At 42.1% G+C, this 21,251-nt stretch overlaps 2 protein-coding genes across 2 annotated transcripts in view; one reads left to right on the top strand and one right to left on the bottom strand.

The window, feature by feature from the left end:
* The window catches only part of WDFY1 (WD repeat and FYVE domain containing 1), a 50,597-nt gene extending 40,686 nt beyond the window's left edge, over positions 1-9,911 (bottom strand). Inside the window, exon 1 of the mRNA XM_061187934.1 lies at positions 9,636-9,911. Coding sequence (XP_061043917.1) covers positions 9,636-9,772 — 137 coding nt within the window. The 5' untranslated portion in view covers positions 9,773-9,911. The remainder of the gene's footprint in view (positions 1-9,635) is intronic.
* A 3,480-nt stretch (positions 9,912-13,391) lies between these two features.
* MRPL44 (mitochondrial ribosomal protein L44) lies at positions 13,392-19,759 on the top strand. The gene is made up of 4 exons (XM_061205418.1): positions 13,392-13,583; positions 15,173-15,641; positions 18,240-18,418; positions 19,269-19,759. The coding sequence occupies exons 1-4, from the start codon at positions 13,405-13,407 to the stop codon at positions 19,438-19,440; spliced, it is 999 nt and encodes a 332-aa protein (XP_061061401.1). The 5' UTR covers positions 13,392-13,404; the 3' UTR covers positions 19,441-19,759.
* The last annotated feature ends 1,492 nt before the right edge of the window (positions 19,760-21,251 follow it).

Raw genomic sequence — 21,251 nt, forward strand, 5'->3', positions numbered from 1 at the left:
CACAGAAACGAAGACCCAACACAGCCATAAATAAATAAATAATTAATTAATTTAAAAAAAAAAAAAAGAATAGTTATGGGACTTCCCTGGTGGCGCAGTGGTTGAGAGTCTGCTTGCCATTGCAGGGGACACGCGTTCGAGCCCTGGTCTGGGAGGATCCCACATGCCGCAGAGCAACTGGGCCCGTGAGCCGCAACTGGGCCCGTGAGCCACAACTGCTGAGCCTGCGTGTCTGGAGCCCGCGAGCCACAACAAGAGAGGCCGCGATAGTGAGAGGCCCGCGCACCGCGATGAAGAGTGGCCCCTGCTTGCCGCAGCTGGAGAGAGAGAGCCCGTGCACAGCAACGAAGACCCAACACAGCCAAAAATAAATAAATAAATAAATTAATTAATTAATTAATTAAATTAAAAAAAAAAAAAGAATAGTTAGGAATCTGACCTTAAAACTGGAAACAAAAACAGCGTTTGGCATTGACCAAGTGTTAAGAATTTCAAAGTACTTAGTAAACACGTAAGTCCACTTTAACTTTTAACTGAGCTCTAGGATCCTCACTTTGCTCAGATGCTAATTCGATTCCCAAGAAACTGAAGACATTACTGTAAAAGCATAAATGAAGTCATTACTCTTAATTAAATATTATTCAATATTTTCATCCTGTCTATCAAGGATAATAATTCTGTATGTTCTTTTACCTTACTACAGTAGATACATAAAAAGCAGACTAAAAACCAAAGGTTTGATTAAGAAAGAAGTACTTATTCCAGGGAGATTAATCTGTGATCTGCTCAAAGACATTCCTGATGAGGAGCAGAGAGGCTCCTTTTATTTCTTCCAGTCTCTTTGTTTGACTCTTTCAAAGAGCTGACTGAAAGCAAGTTAAAGATATACTTTAGGAAATCACCAAGTCTATAAAGCCTCATCTGCTTAAGCTACAGCATACTAGAGCAAAGACAGATTCAAAGCATGATTTTTCTTCTAAAAAGCACTGGCTCTCAAAACAGGAGGCATCTCGTGTAAGTCATGATTAATACCATTTTCAAACCTGTAACTCCATGAGAACATACATTTGGTTCAATACATATTATTTTCTGGTATGATTACCTTGAAAATCATGCCCACACTTTGATAAACAGATTCAAATAGCACACAAGTGTTTCTGTAAAATCACAAGGCCAAGTTCCACCTCGCCGGACACATCAGCATTTCTACAACCAGCTCTTTTCTTTTTTTTTTTTTTTGGTGAGTATGACTTTTTTTATTTTAACATCTTTATTGGAGTATAATTGCTTTACAATGGTGTGTTAGTTTCTGCTTTATAACATAGTGACTCAGCTATACATATACATATATCCCCATATCTCCTCCCTCTTGCGTCTCCCTCCCACTCTCCTTATCCCACCCCTCTAGGTGGTCACAAAGCACTGAGCTGATCTCCCTGTGCTATGTGGCTGCTTCCCACTAGCTATCTATTTTACATTGGTAGTGTATATATGTCCATGCTGCTCTCTCACTTCATCCCAGCTTACCCTTCCCCCTCCCCGTGTCCTCAAGTCCATTCTCTATGTCTGTGTCTTTATTCCTGTCCTGCCCCTAGTTTCTTCAGAACCATTTTTTTTTAGATTCCATATATATGTGTTAGCATAAAGTATTTGTTTTTCTCTTTCTGACTTACTTCACTCTGTATGACAGACTCTAGGTCCATCCACCTCACTACAAATAACTCAATTTCGTTTCTTTTTATGGCTGAGTAATATTCCATTGTATATATGTGCCACATTTCTTTATTCATTCATCTGTCGATGGACACTTAGGTTGCTTCCATGTCCTGGCTATTGTGAATAGAGCTACAATGAACATTGTGGTACATGACTCTTTTTGAATTATGTTTTTCTCAGGGTATATGTCCAGTAATGGGATTGCTGGGTCGTATGGTAGTTCTATTTTTAGTTTTTTAAGGAATCTCCATACTGTTCTCCATAGTGGCTGTATCAATTTACATTCCCACCAACAGTGCAAGACGGTTCCCTTTTCTCCACACCCTCTCCAGCATTTATTGTTTGTAGATTTTTTGATGATTAAAACCAGCTCTTTTAAAAAAGTTCTCAGGGGACTTCCCTGGTGGTCCTGTGGGTAAGACTCCACACTCCCAGTGCAGGGGGCCCAGGTTCGATCCCTGTTCAGGGAACTAGGTCCCACATGCATGCCACAACTAAAGATCCCATGTGCTGCAACTAAGACCTGGCACAGCCTAAATAAATAAATAAATAAATAAATATTTTTTAAAAATTAAAAAAAAAAAAGTTCTCAAAAAAACACCCTAATGGGGCTTCCCTGGTGGCGCAGTGGTTGGGAATCTGCCTGCCAATGCAGGGGACACGGGTTCGTGCCCTGGTCTGGGAAGATCCCACATGCCGCGGAGCAACTGGGCCCGTGAGCCACAACCACTGAGCCTGCGCGTCTGGAGCCTGTGCTCCGCAACAAGAGAGGCCGCGACAGTGAGAGGCCCGCACACCGCGATGAAGAGTGGCCCCCGCTTGCCACAACTAGAGAAAGCCCTCGCACAGAAACAAAGTCCCAACACAGCCATAAATAAATAAACTTTAAAAAAAGAAAAAAAAAAAACACCCTAATTATCCCAAAATAGCTAAATTAAAGCAATTTAACCATCTTTAAATTGTAAACTGATATACAGGGGTTATTCAACAAAATGATTTAAAAGAATACAGAGTATAGCATATGCTACAAATTAATTAAGCCCCAGGCCTGATTTCTTTTAAACTCTGAACAAATAGTAAGTTTGGGGAAATCTGATTTTCCAGTCACTCTTAGGATTGCTGATGTTATTTTGTATCTTGGTAAATCACCAAACATTTGTGTTACCTACTACAAAGGATATTTTTTCCTAGTCTGACAGTACCTCCAGGGCTACCTACAAAAATGTGTAATTCTGGTAGCCTGGATGGTTTCTATAACATTAAAATGTTAGCCTAAGAGGGAGAGGAAAGGATATGGTACAATCTGCTTTTATCAAATAAACAGCAGTTTCCTTCCAGCCAAGTCTCCTGAACTCTGCCCTCTTCATTACTGCAGCAGAAAGCAGCCTTTCTCCTTTGATAACAAAGGGGGGAAACACTAGATTTTTATTGAATTGATTATCTAAACTGAAAGGCAGAGAAACCAGCTTCTTTCTACAGAGGAGAATCAGACTGGTTTAAAAAAATTAAAATTTCCACCCCCTTCTACAGTCTAGGGAAGGCATCCGGGGCAGCTTCAAGGGTCCATGACAATGGTGACTCTCAGACTGCAGATCATGTCACAGGCAGATTTTTATCCTGGAGGGAAGGCCACTTGCACTTGTGTGGTACTTGCACCAACCCCTAAATGAATAATGCTGCTCTAGAAGCCTGATGGCTGGGCTTTCTACCTGCAGATGTTTTCTTTTTTACTTGAGGAACCACTCCTGCTGTTATCTTTTCACTGTTAGCATAAAAATTATTTTTTTGTGACCTCTGTGCCACCCAGGAGGGTAAAAGCTATCACAACCTTTGAGGAGCAGGGGCAGGAGGATAGGATGGAGTCAATCAATGTAGGGTCCATGCAACACTGATTCTTGAATTAAAAATAAAAAGTTTCAAACTCTGTTCACAGCCTAGAAGTCTTGAAACGCAAGGTTAAACTAACCTAAAAGAAGCACCGTTGGAGGCCGTAAGGAAGAAGCCTGTTTTTCAATTCTGGTCCATGCTTCTTCATTCCTACCAGGTTTATTTGTTCATTGATTCACTCAAACTAACATTTGAGAGACCGCTGACCACATGCTTTCCTTCTGGGAGTCTGGAATTTCAGCACGTGTGAGGCAGAGGCTGCCTTCATGACCAACCCCTAGTGAAAGCCTTGGGTAGTGAGTCTCCAGCCACCTTGCTGGTAGACAGTATTTCACACATGTGATGTAACTCACTGCTGGAGGAACGGAGCACCTCATGAGTGCCTCCACAGGGCCAGGACTCTTGGAAGCTCATGCCTGGTTTCCTCTAGACTTCACCCCACGCCTTTCCCTTCATGGATTTTATTTCGGGTTGTCCCACTGTAATAAGTCATGGCCATGACCATGACTGTATAATGACAGTCCTAGTGAATCAAGGAAATTGGCAGTGGCCTTGGCACCCCCTAACACAGCAGGGCAAAGATTTTTATAAGGGAAAACTTATGACTGACGTGACTTGTAAGTGACCAAATATGGAAATGATGAAAAGGCATAACTCGAAGACAGTTATAAGAACTTAGGTCTGTAAGTGACCCCCAAAACAGTATTATCCTATTCAGACAGGAGAAATTTCATTTTATTTACACACACACACATACATACCCACAGACACAGTAAGCAGAGACATCTTTAGCTTCTGATGAGGTTAAAGCAATTAAATGGAAAATAAATGGGAATGAAAACAGTAATAGCCGACACACAAAAAGCGCTTTATCTGTGCCAGGCACAGTTCAAAGTGCTTTGCATATGAATTCATCTAATTCCCACAAAACCGTATGAGGTAGGTGCCTTTATTATCTCCATTTTGCAGATGAGAAAACTATGATACAGAGAGAATAAGTAACCTGCCCAGGGTCACATGGCTGGGATTCAAACTCTGGCATTCTGGATCCAGAATCTGTTCTAAACTATGCTATAAAAAGAAAATGATCATAACAATGAAAAACTACTCTAATAACAGAGGAATAAATGCTCTCCCACCCAGGCTTCCCGTTTCTCACTTCTTCACTTTATTTTATAACACAAACGAAAGAGTCTATTTTTAGGCACTGCATGACAACAAAAATACAGTGGTTAACATTCTGGTTTTCTGTATAAACTAAAAACTTCCAGCTACGCCAGGTTTCCTCCTAAGCATAACACTTAAAAATCAAGTTGTTTATTTAAGATTGTTTCCATGTGAACAGCTACTAAATATACAATTTTTCCTTCAAACCATCTTAATATGCTTAGAAATGTCTAAAAGGAAACAAAAAATTAAATAGCTGGTGTAACAAAAAAGAAAGGAAGATGCCACCAAAAATATTTTAAAAGTTGATTTTCTATAATCTCTATTATTTACCAGCCTAAGAGCAACATCCTAAAATATCTTAAAACATATGAGATATCTCTTTGTTTGACTTGGGCCAGACAAAATTGAGTTTCTTGCAGAAATCAATCTTGGCCTACAGGCCCCTGAAGCAATAGTATTAGCACGTTTTTCTCCAAACTCTATTTTTCAAACAATGAAGACAGCGGGCCCACAGCCTTAACTTATTGATAAGGCTTTTAATAAAGTTTTTGTCTTTAAAAAATGTTATCTATCCTTTTCAACCAACTGACTGTCTAATTTTTTGGTGCAGTTCACAGCAAAGAAGTTCAAAAAGCAAACGTGTCTAGGGAATCAATTCCTGCTGCCTCACCACATTTCAGTTCTGTCCTGAAAGCAGAGTCTCATTTTCTGTTTCCCTTTACCAAGAAAATGACTGCTGCGGTTCAAATTCTGAAACGTAATACTGAGGTTATTACTTTTATTTTCACAGTCTCCTGACTAGAAAGACAGTCATACTCCATTGACTCAAGAATATTTTTTTTCACTTTACAAATGTATCACCCTACTTTGCATGCTCAAATATTCTAGTTCCAAAGTGCAAGCAACTGAAAACTAAACTTTAAAAATACTAATTAAGGTTTCATGAAGAATGAAGTTTAAGCAAAAGAGCTTAGGGTACTTATTACTTCAACAAAATAGAAATGAATGCATGTGAGAGTAGCGCCCTTCTCTGCTAACCCTTCATGGCACTGTAACCCCTGAAGGTTTCTGATTAGACCCCCTAAGCTCACTGCCCAAACCATTACCAGTGACGCCAGGTCCGATGGAATTAAGCTGAATACTCCACATTGGTTTATTACTCCCTGGGGTGGGGGGGATTCTCTGTATTTAGCTCTATCATATATAGTTTGGTTTTACTGGGAAATAGGTGGGTCTATCTAAATGACTCCAGGCAAATACATCCCAGAAGCTGACAAAAAAGAGGACAAAGTATAAACAGTACTCTCTCCCAGTGGGTTTCCACAGGCAAGCATCATGACGGGTAATTCTCCGTTTGCGCAGAGCAGTGGTCCTCAAAGTTTGGTTCCTAGACCAGCAGCATCAGTATGTGGAACTTGGCAGAAATGCAAACTCTCAGGCCCCGCCCCAGACTTACTGAACCAGAATCTCTGTGTTTTAACAAGATTTATCTCCATGCGACTCCGATGCACACTCAAGTTTGAGAACCACTGTCTAGAGAGACCAGATAAACAAGTACTTTAAGCCTAGACCAGGGTTTCTCAACCTGGGCATTATTGACATTTGGGGCTGCATAATCCTTTTTCATAAGGGTCTGTCCTGTGCATTAAAGGATGTTGAGCATCCTCTACTCACTAGATGCCAGGAGTACCCTCCCCCAGTTATGACAACCAAAATGTCTCCAGATATTGCCAAATGTCCCCGGGGGGAGGAGGGAGGGGGTGGAAGGCAGAATCCTAGCATTTTACACTTGCTGCCGGAGTAGACAATCACTGACACTGCCTGGACTCAGGTTTTCCAAATGTGTAGACCTGGGGCCATGGCAGAAAGAACTGGGGCCTCAGAGTCAGACCTGGGTTCAAATCGCAGTCCTATCATTTACCAGCTACATGACCTTGGGGACTTACTCAATGTTCTTTGTGCCCCAGTTTTCTAAATGGTCAAATGCCCGTTACAATAAGATGCCTACACCAAATGTTCCATAAAACTCCCAGGGGGGCCTGGGGCAGCGCCTGCAATTAAATGCATTGCTATTTCTGCAGTGAAACGAATATTCACACCACATGGGACAAATAAAGATTACAAATAGTCTCAACTATATAGGTCAAGTTTTAGCACCAATGAGTTTTCAGGCCTAACTCACACAAAAAAACAAACAAACAAAAGCACATTTGACTTTTTAAATGCTTTGAATTTTGGAACTGCTGATAAGACTAGGTGACTGAACCCACCTCACAGGGAGATGTGAGGATTGGATGCAGTCACGTACATTGGTCCACTTCTGTACTGAGAGAGGAAAGGGACTTTTAAAAGGTTAACTATTGTTATTTCTCAAGTACAAATTCTGATCATGTCATTTGCTTGCTTTGAACTCTTTGATGGTCCCCCACTGCTTGCAAACTGAAGTCCAAATTCTCCTGTCCTTTCCCTCTGCCTGGACCAGGGACACACAGACCATTCCTCTCTCCAGTGATTTCTCCTCCGGGAGGCTTTCCTTGAAACCCAGCCCTCACCCAAGGATACTCCTTCCTCTGTGTCTCCCCAGCACCCAGGAAGCTGAGAGCACATGGCCATCTCTTCACCACACCATCCAGCCCTTTGGAAAAAAAAATTTCAGCGTCAGTTTTTTCTACCCACCGGTCTAGCATGGGCCCGGCATACAGTAAGTGTCCAATAAATGCTTGTTTGATGAATTAGGGCGGTCAGTGTTCTATTTCCTCAACAAGCTGGTTCTCTCAGGTCAGAGGCCATAAAATCAATGATTCCTAAGTTATATAAGGGCAGGTGCTATGACTTTTGATACTTGTTCTATCTCTAGGCCCTGGCACTCAGTAAGTACAGCATTGCTAAATATAGAAATGAGTGAATAAATAAATGATTGAAGAATATGACACATATTTATGACAATGTAAAAACAAACCACCACATCCAACAACAACAAAAACCCCATAGCCGTGTGCTTTCGTAAATCTCATCAAGTGTAGCACCTGCTGAAAAGAGTGTCCTACCTTCCAGGACAGTCCATGGGCCTGAAACACAAATTAGAAACCCGAGGCCCCAACCCTCACCTGGTCCAGTCATCTGCCAGGACCCTGCTGTGCCCTAGTGACAAAATGAGCTGATCTAAGGCTCCCCCAGAACACTTCAGTCCCAGAGCAGCTAAGTAATCACTTTCCATAAAACATTTATCAGCACTGCTCCTGGCCAATAATCTCAAATATTCAGCGATTGACCCAACACACGAGTCATGAATAAAATATTTTACCGAATAAAGACAGCTAACTTGTATAAAGCGTTGTCTGAATCTATGTTCATATCATGCAAATATCATTATTCTGTCCTTTGCCTTTTTTTACATTCCCCTCTTCTCCCTGTGGCTCATGCATCCCTCTCTCTCCCATTCCCATCCTGGTGATGCACCCACACCCAGGTCCCACCAAGGTCAGCTGCGTGTAAATTGCCTGCTCACAATAAACTCACTCAAAAGCAAAATACAAAGGTCAAATAGGCACTGAGGGCTTCACGTTTCCTCTTTCCATTTGGGACAGGCCCTCAAAGGCACTTACTTCAAAAGATAGACTACAAAAGGCCTCCAGCTTTAAGAGAACAGCAGTACCTTCCTTCTTCCAGAAAGCCTTTCCACTTTTGCAATATCACCATTTAAGACCACTCATTGTAGCAAGGAAACGCAGTTTCTCTCAATAACATCAGTCATTTCCTCCAAATTCCCACAGAAAAGCCACTAACCTTTTAAACTTTTAGGGTTTAAAAAAATGCCAAAGTTTTAAAACAAACAACCTCTCTCCGATCCAATCACACAGCCCTGGGAAGACCAGAGAGCTGGACTGGGGAATCCTGGGGTGCATTTGTGGCATCACCAGTATTTCTGTGCCTCTCCATGGGCCTCAGTTTCCTCTTGGATAGAATGAGAAAATCGCATCAGATCAGTGTTTCCCAAAATACGGTGGGCAAGACGTCGTGTTACAAGATAGAGCTGACTTTAGGTGACAGAGATGAACATGTTTTAGCTATTAGTTTAATTTTTTATGGCAAGTGATAACCGGTTTTCCATTAATAGTGGAAATATCAAATTATCTTAAAAATAAAAGTATCTTTCACTATTCTTATTTTAAGTTTTTTATTAAGTGAGTCACTTTTAGAAAAAAAAAGAAAAAAGAAACTATTTTGTAAATAACAATTCAGGTGGTCCGAGCTGCCGTGATAAAATAACTGATCTAGGGACCTGGTGTGCGCGACACACAGAGGTGTAAACTCCAGCGTAAAGCAGAAGGAAGACCGTTGAAGCCCCGGGAGGTTTGTTGCAAGAAGGGAATCACTGGCACCGGGTCCCGCGGTAACCGGCCGCCAGTTCCGGCTCCCAGAGAAAGCGGCTCGGAACTGACCGAGGAGGGGACGCATCCAGCTCTGGGCGAAATCCCACAGAGGAGAGTGCGAGGCGGGGCGGGAGTCCCAGACTGGAGGGACGTGGCGGGGATGCGGGTCTCGGGCTGGCAGAGCGCAGTGGACGGGGGTGGGACAGGTGTCCCGGACTGAAGGTGCGAAGCAGGTACGGCGTCCCGGGCGGGAGGGGCGCGGCGGGGGTCGAGACTAGAGAACCCAAAAGCGGGAACCCTGGACGGGGGTGGGGCCCAGAGGCCAGAAAGGGCGGCGGGGGCGACAGGCCGCGGGACCCGGGGGCCGTGGACGTCCCCACGAGAAAAGGGACGAGGCCGCCGGCCCCACGGTCCCTACACCCGGTCGCCGGCGGGAGTCCGGGCGGCCCCCGTCACGCCTCGGCCCCGCGCTCGACCCGCCGGCCCTACCTGTCCTCGCTGGCTGTGATCACGCCGTCCTCCTTGGGAATGAGCAGCGCGGCCGTGACGGCGTCCTGGTGCCCCTCGATCTTGCTCAGCAGCACCGGGCGGCTGCTCTGCGGCCTGGAGTGGATCTCGGCCGCCATGTTCGCACAGCAGCGGCGGCGGCGGCGGCGGCAGCGGTGGCGGTCTTCGCGGCGGGCGGCCCATCAGCTGATGGCCGGGCGGGGACCTGCAGGTTTCGCTTCGGCTCCTTGGCGGTGAGGGTGCCGCGCCGCCGTAAGCTCCCGAGTGCTGCCGCCAACGATCGTATTGGCTGGGGAAGACGCGCAACTAAAATTACTTGGCGGAGAGAGAGGCCCTTAGGGATTTGCCAGAGACGTGGTGAAACTCACAAAGGTTGAAAAGTGAAGTCATTCACCCAGGAGTGGATTGAGAAGATGGCGGCGAAGAGGAATTGTCCCCCAAACCAGAGCCTTGGGAAAATAATAATACTACATTGTATCCATTCTAAGAAGCCTTTGTTTGGACCACAGCTCCATTTCAGACATGATAAAGTGTGAAAAAATGAGTGCAATTTAGAATCTTTGAAAGGCACTTATTGAGGGGTGACTATATACCAAGCACTATCCCAAAATCTTTATCTCAATACTGATAACAACCGTAAGAGGTAGAGAGATAAGTGCTCTTTTAATCTTATTTTGGAGATGAGAAAACTGAACCATGGAGAAGTTAAATCACTTGCTTAAGGTCACAAAGCTATGAGAAAGAGAAAAGCAGCCCTGGACCTCTAGGAGCTGGCCTGGTACTGTCAGCCAGACTTGGGTGTTGCTAAGAGCTGGCTGGGTGCTTACAGCTGGTTCCTGTGGAAAACATAAACGTCACTGAACCGAACTTGGGTCCATTAGGCCGCAGTGCAGCCAAGCCAACCTACTGACACCAGGTTGTGGTGAAGGAAAGTACAGCGTTTGTTTGCAGGGGACCAAGCAAGGAGAACGAGCAGCTCGTGCTCAAAAGACCCAATTCCCTGATGGCTTTCAGGGAAGGGTTTTTAAAGGCAACATTTGGGGTGCGGGTTGCAATTTGTGGACTTTCTTCTGGTTGGTTGGTGGCGAGGTAACGGGTTATGTTTCAGAATCTTAAACATCAACCTCTGGTTCCAACTGGTCTGGAGTCTACGTGCTTTCGGTCAGCCTGTAGTCACCATCCTCCACCTGGATTGGGGGGGGGGTCTTAGTTTCTGCAGAGTACCTCAAAGATATGCATCAGACTGCTACGTCTCTTCCTTGAGGAGGAACAAGGACTCTGTTTTATGGCTAAACTATTGTTTCAGCTATCATTACTTTCCTTGCTTGACTGCTTTTCCTTTGTTTCTGTGTTCCTTCACTCCCCTAATTAGTAACTGAGTCTGCTCTTTGGAACTCAGGGAAGACCTAGTGACTAAAGCCTTTTTCTACAAACAAGAAACTGGGGACATGGAAGGGCTTTTTTGTCCTGCTTGGTTTCAATCCCCCCCTTTTCTTTAATACTCCTCAATGAGAAACTTTCAATACAGAGACACTTCATTTAACATTATTGTGCTCCAACTAGATTATTAGATCATTTATTAGATTATTTCTCTCAAGATATTGCAAAAATACAGTTCCCTGTGCTTTCTTCCATTCCATTTATTTGACTGCTGTTCCATGAATTTTCAATACTTCACATTGCAGTGTAATACAAAAACCAATCACAATCCCCTCTCACCTTTTCTTTTTTTTTTTTAAATTTTATTTATTTATTTATGGCTGTGTTGGGTCTTCGTTTCTGTGCGAGGGCTTTCTCTAGTTGCAGCAAGTGGGGGCCACTCTTCATCGCGGTGCGCGGGCCTCTCACTATCGCGGCCTCTCTTGTTGCGGAGCACAGGCTCCAGACGCGCAGGCTCAGTAATTGTGGCTCACGGGCTTAGTTGCTCCGCGGCATGTGGGATCTTCCCAGACCAGGGCTCGAACCCGTGTCCCCTGCATTGGCAGGCAGATTCTCAACCACTGCGCCACCAGGGAAGCCCCCCCTCTCACCTTTTCTTAGAGAACTTGCTTCATCCAGAAATTCATCAGCTTGTTTTGTGATATGTACCAAATCCCTCTTTTCTTCTCTCCCTCCCCATAGGGAACCTTTTTACAAGCTGGAATGAACAGTTCAGATTCTTCCTCTTGAAAAGTTAAGCTAAGAGACCTAAACTGTTGTATGACCTGTCAAAGACAAATAACAGCTAGACAGTAGTTAATAACACATTTTATTTAGGAACTATTGCAATGAGGGAAAAGGGACCCCAGCATACAACTGCGATCAATTCCCAATATAGCACGGACAAGTGGGGATTTGAAGCCAAGGAGCAGGGTGGGTGGTCAGTGGGTGGAAAAGTACTAAGAGGAAACATCAGGGGTAAAGGAGGAGTCTGGCTAAACCAAGTTGACAGAACTCTTGCAGAAGGCAGGCCAGGGTGATCAGACATCACTGGAGGATAGAGAGGCTTATAAGTTTGATTAGATATCAAGGGTGATGAGATAATGAGGATGGGGGAGCCTCTCTAAACTGACTTAACAGGACTCTTGCTGAAACTGGGGATGCAGGCCTGTCAAGGGGGGGGACACTGGAACCTAAGATCAAAGCCTTGTTGAGGAGAGGGCTTACAGCAGCCTGACTGAACTTTGGTCAAGGGAGAATCTTTACCAGATCCTAACATCAGAGATTCTTGAGCTAAGTAGTAACATGTTTGGGTCTGTGTTTCAGGGAGATGAATGTAGGTGAGATGTGCGAGGGAAGAGAGGAAGGTATAAGATTGATTACAATGAAGGCTGATTACAATAACCTGGGAGAGAGGTAGGCAAAGCCATCTGGTAGCTGCTTTCAGTCTAAACTGAAAAAAGACTTGGCAACTAGACAAAAGAGGGTGTTTGTGGAAAAAGGAACAACTGAAGACATAGGAACCCAATCTGGGTGAGGAGGGATTTTAACGCCATTAGCAAGTAGAGAGACCACAGAAAGAGGGTGCCCCTTTCAACATCTAGACGTTCCGCACCCAACTCAAAATTTGAGAATTCAGACAAGACTTCCTTTGTGATTTAATATTAAATTTAAAATATATATTTACAGTTTGGTAAGAAAGCAATATAATGACATTGCTAAAGAGTGAAAGATTAAAAAAAGACACAAGTCCACTGTTCCCATTTTGATGTATTTTTTCCCATCCTTTCCCTTTTTTTTTTTTTTTTGCTGTAAAAAAGTTCGTACTTAGTTTTTAAATAAAAATGTTTATTTTGGATAAATCAATATGTTTTAGTATAGGGCTCCTAAAACGAAGGCTTCTGGAGACATGCCAGGTAAATATTTTTTCATAAATGGCTGGATTGATGGTCTGGAGCTCTAAGACATGTTGATAAGAAGTGTTTTCCTTTTTTGAGAATTTAAGTGTTTTCTTTAAACTACACGTGAAACAACTTTTTTGTTTTACTTCAATTAGAACGGAAGGAACGAGAGCAACTGACAGGATGAGGAAACTTTTCCAGAAATTCCTGCACCCAAACGCCCAGCAAGCCCTGTTCCCGCAAGAGAAATTCCCAGGCGCGCAATAACACCAACGTTTGCGCATGCGCACTAAAACATGCCAGTCGCGCCACCCGCCCCGCGCTGGCTCCGCCCCCGGCCTCGCTCTCCTAACCCAGTTCCGGGGGAACTGTGTTACCGCGACGCTGGGCCGACTTTCTTCCTTCCGCCGTCCCTTGGTTGCTTCTGCGCGATGGCATCTGGGCTGGTGAGGCTGCTGTTGCGGAGGCCCCGCTGCCTCCTGGCACCGGCCGTACCCGCTCTCGCCCCGCCGATTCGGGGAGTGAAGAAGGCATTCCGCGCCGCCTTCCGCTTCCAGAAGGAGTTAGAGCGGTGGCGCCTGCTTCGGTGCCCGCCGCCGCCCGTGCGCCGGTAGGAGCCACCTCGGGAAGGGGTAGGGGTGGCGGTTGGGGACCCTGGCCTCCCCTCCCCGCAGCTTCGGCCCGGCGGCGGGAAGGATTGCTCATTGCTAGTGCGCTCCTGGCTTGACCCTAGTTGTGCGATAGGGACACGCGCGGGACGTGGACGCGTGGCCGAGGCAAAGGGAATGATGGATTTCTGCTAAGGGGTTGGGCGCGTGGCTGCCCCCGACGCTTTCGGAACTCCCATTTAGAATCCGAAAGCTGTGGGAAAGTTGTGAGAAATGAGGCCGGCTGGAGGGTAATCTTTATCTGGGCTTGGGTGTTGTAGCCCCTGCTTTGTGATGATGCCTGCGAATTCTTTGGGTACGGACAAGAGGGAAGAAAGCACTCCACAGTATTGCGATTTAGGGCAAGAAAAAATTACACAATCACAAGTCCACTGTCCAGAGAAAAAGGAAAACGGTTTGGCTTTAGGTTTCTGCCGAAATTAATCTTGTTCCAGTAGTAGAAAATCTGGTAGGAATAGACGCAGATCTTTATAGCTTCAAAAAAGACCCCACTATGCATGAGGTTTTGCACCTTTTTCTCTTTACTAATGTGTCTTTGACATGTAGTTGTGGCTATACAGGTAGATGCACCTCACTCTTTTATGACTCCATTTATGAGTGTTTGAGTTCCATACTGTTGCTATTACAACCGATGAAACAGTGTACATCTGTTAGTTACATCGATGTAACAGCTTTGAAGTTATTACTCTTTTGGAAATTTAGAATGAAAATTTGATAGGTACTTTAATGTTGCCCTCCAAAAAAAAAGGTTGATCCGGTTTATACACCTACTAGGAGGTGTATACGTGTTCATAGTCCTATATACTTTCAACACAGAATATTAAGTTCTTTCTAAAAAGAAAAATAAAATAATGTTTCTTCTTAATTCACATTTGATTATTGTGAGGTTAGTCACTTTAGGCTTTTATAGTTGGAAGAAACTTTATGGATTGTATAGATTATATACATCGCATGACTTACAACCCATATCTTTATACTTTGCTGCACTTTTTTACTTAAAAGAGTTTTATTTTCGATTTATTGTTTTTATTTTTAAAAAGACCTATTAATCATTCTTGAGAATGATTATGAACTTTTAATCTATTTGTAATATTGATACTGGATTATTTAATTGCTAATTTAAATGGTTGTTTTCAAAACTTAATAAAATACAAGATAAATATATACTTACTGTTTATGGGTTGACCCTATGAAATTATAATTTGTATTTCATATCTAAGTATGAAGCGTAGTCCCATTTAGAGCAGAAGTAAAGAACCTAAAAGTTAGGATAATGGCTTAGTCTCTGATGTTGAAGAACCACTTTGATGTGGCATTTGACTCAAAGGGAAAATTAATCTGGCAAAGAACCACAAGTAATCATGTGACATAAGTTTTAATTTTCAGAAAATCAGAGTCTGGAATTTAAATGAAACTCGGTATTTTAAAATCTCCTTTATATAATTAATAAAATTGCATCACAATGAAAAATATTTGCATCATAGTAACATCTTATTCTCTTTACCATCTATCTTCTGTTTTACATTTTCAGTTCAGAGAAGCCCAACTGGGATTACCATGCTGAAATGCAAGCATTTGGCCATCGGTTACAGGAAACCTTTTCCTTAGATCTTCTCAAAACTGCATTTGTTAATAGCTGCTATATTAAAAGTGAGGAGGCCAAACGCCAAAAACTTGGAATAGAGAAAGAAGCTGTTCTCCTGAACCTTAAAGATAATCAAGAACTGTCTGAACAAGGGACATCTTTTTCACAAACTTGCCTCACACAGTTTTTTGAGGACGCATTCTCAGACTTGCCCACTGAAGGCGTTAAAAGTCTAGTTGACTTTCTCACCAGTGAGGAAGTGGTGTGTCATGTGGCTAGAAACTTGGCAGTGGAGGAGTTAACGTTGAGTGCAGAATTCCCAGTCCCCCCAGCTGTGTTAAGGCAGACTTTCTTTGCAGTGATTGGAGTCCTGTTACAGAGCAGCGGACCTGAGAGGACTGCACTTTTCATCAGGGTAGGTGATTGTTAATTGCACACGCTGGGACATGCTTGAGGTAGACAGAAAGAAAAATTTCTTTTTGTACTTAATGTCCTTGCTCTATGACCTCGGCAGGTTACGTGTGAGTTTTTCTCCCTGCCCAAACTGAGAAAGACCTAAAGCTTTTTTATGGTGGTGTCTTAATTATTCCAGTTGTCTCTTACTGAGGACAGCATCAGAGGTGAATACTAAATTCTGGGTTGTGAGTTCGTAAGCACCGCAGGCCATGTCTTTAGCTTTACATCCTCAGGTACAAGGGTAGTGCCTACATGGTAGATGCTCAGTAGATGTTTAGTGAATGAATGAGTCCAAAGGACACTATTGGAGGGCCTAGTATGGTTAGGGAGCTCCATGCTTAAGTACTAGCTGCTGTTCTGTTCTTCTAAAGTGATAAAAGCTTGGATTTCTGAGTCCCTATGATGTATACCTAACTCCTTGTTAGCCAGTAGCTTGGCTAATTAAAATACTTAATAAATAATTAGTATGACTTAACTCCACTGTCCTTTTAGAATTGTTAACTGGGAGAAGTTTCATCCTTTGCTTTTGGATGAAAACATGAGTTTTTGGTCTTTCTTACATAATGGATAGTCCAGGCAATCACTTCAAGTCACAAAAACAGTCTTGATTCAGACCTTTGAACATCAGGTGTTTTAAACCAGCATCCCTTACTGTTGGAATCTATTTATTTAGTTTTGACACTGAGTTTGCTCATTTTGATCAAGAAGGATACCTGTATTGACCAACACTCAGACTTTGTTCATAGATGAGACCTGTCTTCCTCCTTCCCCAACCAGGGCTTATAATAAGTAGACTACCTGTTTGCCTTTGGGAAGCAGGTATGTTAAGTGACCCCTCTGGAGTGGGAGCTGAGGGAAAAAGGAAAACAGAAGATATTTACTTGAGGTCTGTAAACTGGTTTAGTGCTTTCTGAGCCTGATCAGTGTTTAAAACAGACTCTAGTGAGCATTTTGTTCCCTGCTGGAACCTTGTAACCAGGTTCCTTTACATGGGGGTTGGCTGTCAGCTTCTAGTTTCCTGGGTGGGATTCCTTTCAAAATGACATCCCTTCTGTGAGTTCCACGTCAGGTCTTAAGGATTTGTATACCTCTGATATCAGGCGCAGACTTCCACCCCACTACTGCAGGCAGCTTCTGCCAGCGTGTTAAGCAGGAGTGTGTGTTGGCTGCCAGTTGACTGAACATCGCTTGCCTCAGATTCAGAAGCCAGTGGACCCTTTGAAGCCCTCTAGGCTTAAGGTGAAAAGGGAAGCCTCTCCTGCCCCTTCCTCCCCCTGCAATTAAATAGCTTTTTCTAAAGAAATTCTGACAGACTCTTCCCTTGATTTCCATTCTCTCCCTATCACTATAGCTTATGTAGAGGCTAGAACTGCCTAATTTTTGGTCACCTTTTTGAAATTTTCACAGGGTAGTCATGAGACCATTTTGGAAATACTTGTTTACCATATTTTAGTGCCTCTGTTGACAGTTCCAATTGTAGATCCTAGTAGAGTCAGATAATTCAGATATCTATTTCTAAGTCAGGAGCTTTGATATCTCCCATAGTAGAACTGACTGCATTGGTGGTACAGTGGTGAGTGTGGCTGCCTTCCATAGTAGAACTGACAGGTTTGAGTTGTCTTATTTCAGTCACTTGTCCACCTAATATTTATTGTCTGCTGTGTGCCGGGCACCGTGCTGAGCGCTGAAGCCCGAGCTTAGCAGCATTCGATCCTTGCCTTCAGGGTCCTCCTCACAGCGCATTAGGCAGATAGAGTGGAACGTGGGCGGTGCTCCCAGTTATTGTAAAAGGAGTAGAGGGAGCTCAGGAGGCAACAGCTAACTCTAGCAGGGCTAGGGAAGCTTTACAGAAGTGACACCTGCCCCAAGAAGGCCATTCCAGGAAGAAACCTTGAGGATGAGCTTCTGCTCTAGGAACTACAAGTGATTTTGTGTGGTCAGATCATTTTGTATCTGGGGAAATGATGGGAGGTGGGTCTGGACCTTTTAGAGCCAGTGTGGGGAAGATCTTTTGAAACTGTGCATCAGTATTACCATCACTGAGAACGTGCTAGAAATGCAGACTCTCAGGCACCACCTCAGACTGCTAATGAGAATCCCTGGGAGTAGGGCCTAGGAATCTGTTTTAACTAGGTCTCCAGCTGATATGTAAGCACCCCAGAACTTGAACAGCGCTATTTTTAGCCATGCTGAGGAGTCTCTATTTGATGGTCTGGTAAAGGCTAACGTGGAGACCGCTGGAGAAGCTCTGGGTAGGGGATCTTCATGATCAAGTGTGCGTTTACTTGTTTATTTTGATTTACGGTATTAATTTCAGGTGTGCAATATAGCGATTCAACATTTTATAGATTATACTCCACTTAAAGTTATTATAAAATATTGACTATATTCCCTGTGCTGTACAATATATCCTTGTAGTTTATTTATTTTATACATAGTAGTTCTTACCTCTTAATCCTGTTAAATTTTTAAATTTCTATAAAAAATGTACTTTGAATTATGGTCCTTATTTTCTTTATACTAATTTAAATGTATCAATTGTATTTTTTATATGCAGGACTTCTTAATTACTCAAATGACCGGAAAAGAACTCTTTGAGATTTGGAAGATAATAAATCCCATGGGGCTACTGGTAGAAGAATTGAAGAAAAGGAATATTTCAGCTCCTGAATCTAGACTTACTAGGCAGTCTGGAAGCACCACAGCTTTGCCTGTGTATTTTGTTGGCTTATACTGGTTAGTAGAATTTTAATCTTAACTTCATAATATTGATCGGAAGCCTTAAAAACTGACTTTTCACAATTTCTTATTATAACCTCTAATTGCATTAAAAGATTTTTTAAAAATCTCATTCCCATGGTTATCTAGTCACTACTTCCTCTCCTGCTGGTCATCCTTAGGGGAAGGTAAATAATCTGTGGTATGCTAATAGTAGCTTTTGTTAACCAACTGTTCACTGTAGAATTTCATGGAGTATCTGCTAATCTAGATATTTCCGTAAAAAAATTTTGACTCATAAGTATTACAGATTTAACCCCAGTCCACACTTGTAACAGCTTCAATTGAGCCTAGAACTGGGAAAGAAAAGAAACTAAACGTTGTCCACCAAAAATGTATAATTCAGCCCATGCTGAGAACATTTTTGGGTTTCTTAGTAACAGTTGACCTGCCTCAAATTGATTTCAGGTGGATTGAAGTGTTAAATGTAAACTGTGAATATCTAAGGTAACTAACTAAAATTTTAGGTAAATATTTTTCAGATCTTTATGTGATGTAGGACTTTATAGGTATGAAAGCAATGGAAGACATCACAAAGGAGAAAATTGATAATGTTTTAAGAAGTTTCTTTTTTAGTTTTAATTGAAGTGCAAAGCAAAATGAGATACTCTTGCTTATCAGATTGGCAAGCTTTAAACACATCCTTTATCAGCAGTTCATACACTGGCAGTAGAAAGAAAAAAAAGCGCAATATTTCTGTTACTTCTGGTGAATATTGTTGCCAAAGTTAGATCAGGCAAAACTGATTTGTGCACTTTGTTTTATGATGCACCATGTAATTTTAGGCTACTGTTGGGTTTTTTCCTAGTGATAAAAAGTTGATTGCGGAAGGACCTGGGGAGACAGTGATGGTTGCAGAAGAAGAAGCTGCTCGAGTGGCACTTAGGAAACTCTACGGGTTCACCGAGAATCGCCGGCCCTGGGACTATTCCAAGCCCAAAGAACATGTGAGAGCAGAAAAGACCATCTCTGCCAGCTAGCCAGCCAGAGATGTGGCAGCCTGAAATTTGTAAGCAAAACAGCGAGACAAATGTCAAAAGACGTTCAAAGCTGGACATTTTTTAAATTCTAAAGAAATATATCTTATTCCTCATACTGAGTTCCTAAAATTAAACAAGTATTGATATTTATCAGGTCACTTTTTTTTTCTTTTTAATCATTTTTGTTTTGTCAAAAGTCTTTTTTATTTTTCTGATAAATTTTAACTAAAATTCTTGATTTTATTATTGTAAATATTTAACTTGTACAGTTAGGTGTATTTTATTCCCTTCTAGCTTTGAGGTATCATAATTTGAATATATGTTTTATGTGAAGTTTGCTGTAATGCCAATAAAAAAGTTACTCTTTTAAGTGTTTCATTGTAGCTTAATTTGCTATACCCAGGTTAGTGAACTTTGCCTCTCTAGTATGGCTTTAGCTAAAAAGTAACGTTATAACTCTTAACCTTTAGAAATGTAAGGGGCTGATTATAATAATTAGGCATTTACATGAACTCTAGATTCTGTCTAGGTTTAAAATTCTGTATACTAATTAATTTCATAGTTATTCAATATCTATAAAACAAATGAATGGCAGGGAACGTACGTTTTATACTTTTAAAATAAAACAGAAATCAAAAGCAGCTTAAAATGTTGAAGCTAATGGAAAAATAAAGTACGTATTTATCAATTAGTATTCCATAATCATCATCATAACTACCATGTACCAAGCACTCTTCTGAGTATTTTATTATAACACGTTTAATTCAGTAGAGGACAAATCTTAAGAGTGTGTCCTTCTGGTTCTTTAATCCTTTGTGTTCAATTCAGTAATCCTTCTCCTGCAAATTCCCTTTGATTTATTTCTTTTCAACTTTTTGGCAACAGTAATAATTTTTAGTTTCAGTCTGCCAGTAGTCACTCCCAGAGGTTAACAAGAAAAGTGGGACTTGGGAGTTGAGAATAGAAAAGTGGTAAAATGTTTAAACTGACAGCACTTTTGCCATGAAATCTTTTTTATAAGGGAAGATGAAGGATCTTTGAAACTCCTTTCCTGAGACTGGTTAGGAAAGTGGACTTAATGTTATATGTAAGAGAGCTCACAGCTATGACAGCTAACACAGAGACTGCTTTTGGAGGGAAGTGTGAGAATGACCTAGTTGGCAGAATTAGTAGGCTAAATGTAAACTATTTCACCTTTCTTTTGAGAGTAACTCCAACTCCTAATAATTCAACACAGGGATAGAGGACCAAATCCGGTAGTAAAATGCTACTCTTCTGCGTATCATCCATGACAAGTAAACCTGACTTGATAAGCATCTCACTGACACGATAGGAGGAAAGAGATTATAGAAAGTTTCTGGGACACAAAAGATGGTACGTGTCCTCCAACCCCTTACTCATCCAGCGTGTGCAAAATGCCAGATTCTAGCTAGAGCAGTGTTCTAATTTTATTTTAGTTGAATATTTTTTTGAAAAGTCTTTGGAGAACTCAGTTGCAAACTCAGTAATCCTTTCTTTTCCCCCATAAATTTGTGCTGATCTTTCTCCTGTTCAGGGCAGTTTGTAGGACCTTAATCTACAAGGTTGGAGGGGAACTATCCTCAGGTTTTCAAGCTTCTAAACTTGAATGCTTTTAGATTAACATGTGGAACAAATCTAGCTCTAGTTCATGAAAACTGCTTTGCAAGAGATCCAAATCCCTTGAAGAAGAATGATTTCAACACAATTCTAAAGTCTTCTTAGAACCCAAATTAAGTTATACCTTTTAAAAGCACCCATTAAAACATGATGGACTAGAACACAGAAAACAA

The sequence above is a fragment of the Eubalaena glacialis genome, chromosome 1 (genome assembly GCF_028564815.1).
Source record: "Eubalaena glacialis isolate mEubGla1 chromosome 1, mEubGla1.1.hap2.+ XY, whole genome shotgun sequence".
Lineage (NCBI taxonomy): Eukaryota > Metazoa > Chordata > Mammalia > Artiodactyla > Balaenidae > Eubalaena > Eubalaena glacialis.

Bases quoted from the DNA above. Each gene is read 5' to 3' on its own strand.
- MRPL44 (XM_061205418.1), top strand. From the start codon at position 13,405: ATGGCATCTGGGCTGGTGAGGCTGCTGTTGCGGAGGCCCCGCTGCCTC. The intron at 15,642-18,239 runs GTAGGTGATTGT...TTTTATATGCAG, and splicing joins GGACTGCACTTTTCATCAGG to GACTTCTTAATTACTCAAAT. The intron at 18,419-19,268 runs GTTAGTAGAATT...GTTTTTTCCTAG, and splicing joins TATTTTGTTGGCTTATACTG to TGATAAAAAGTTGATTGCGG.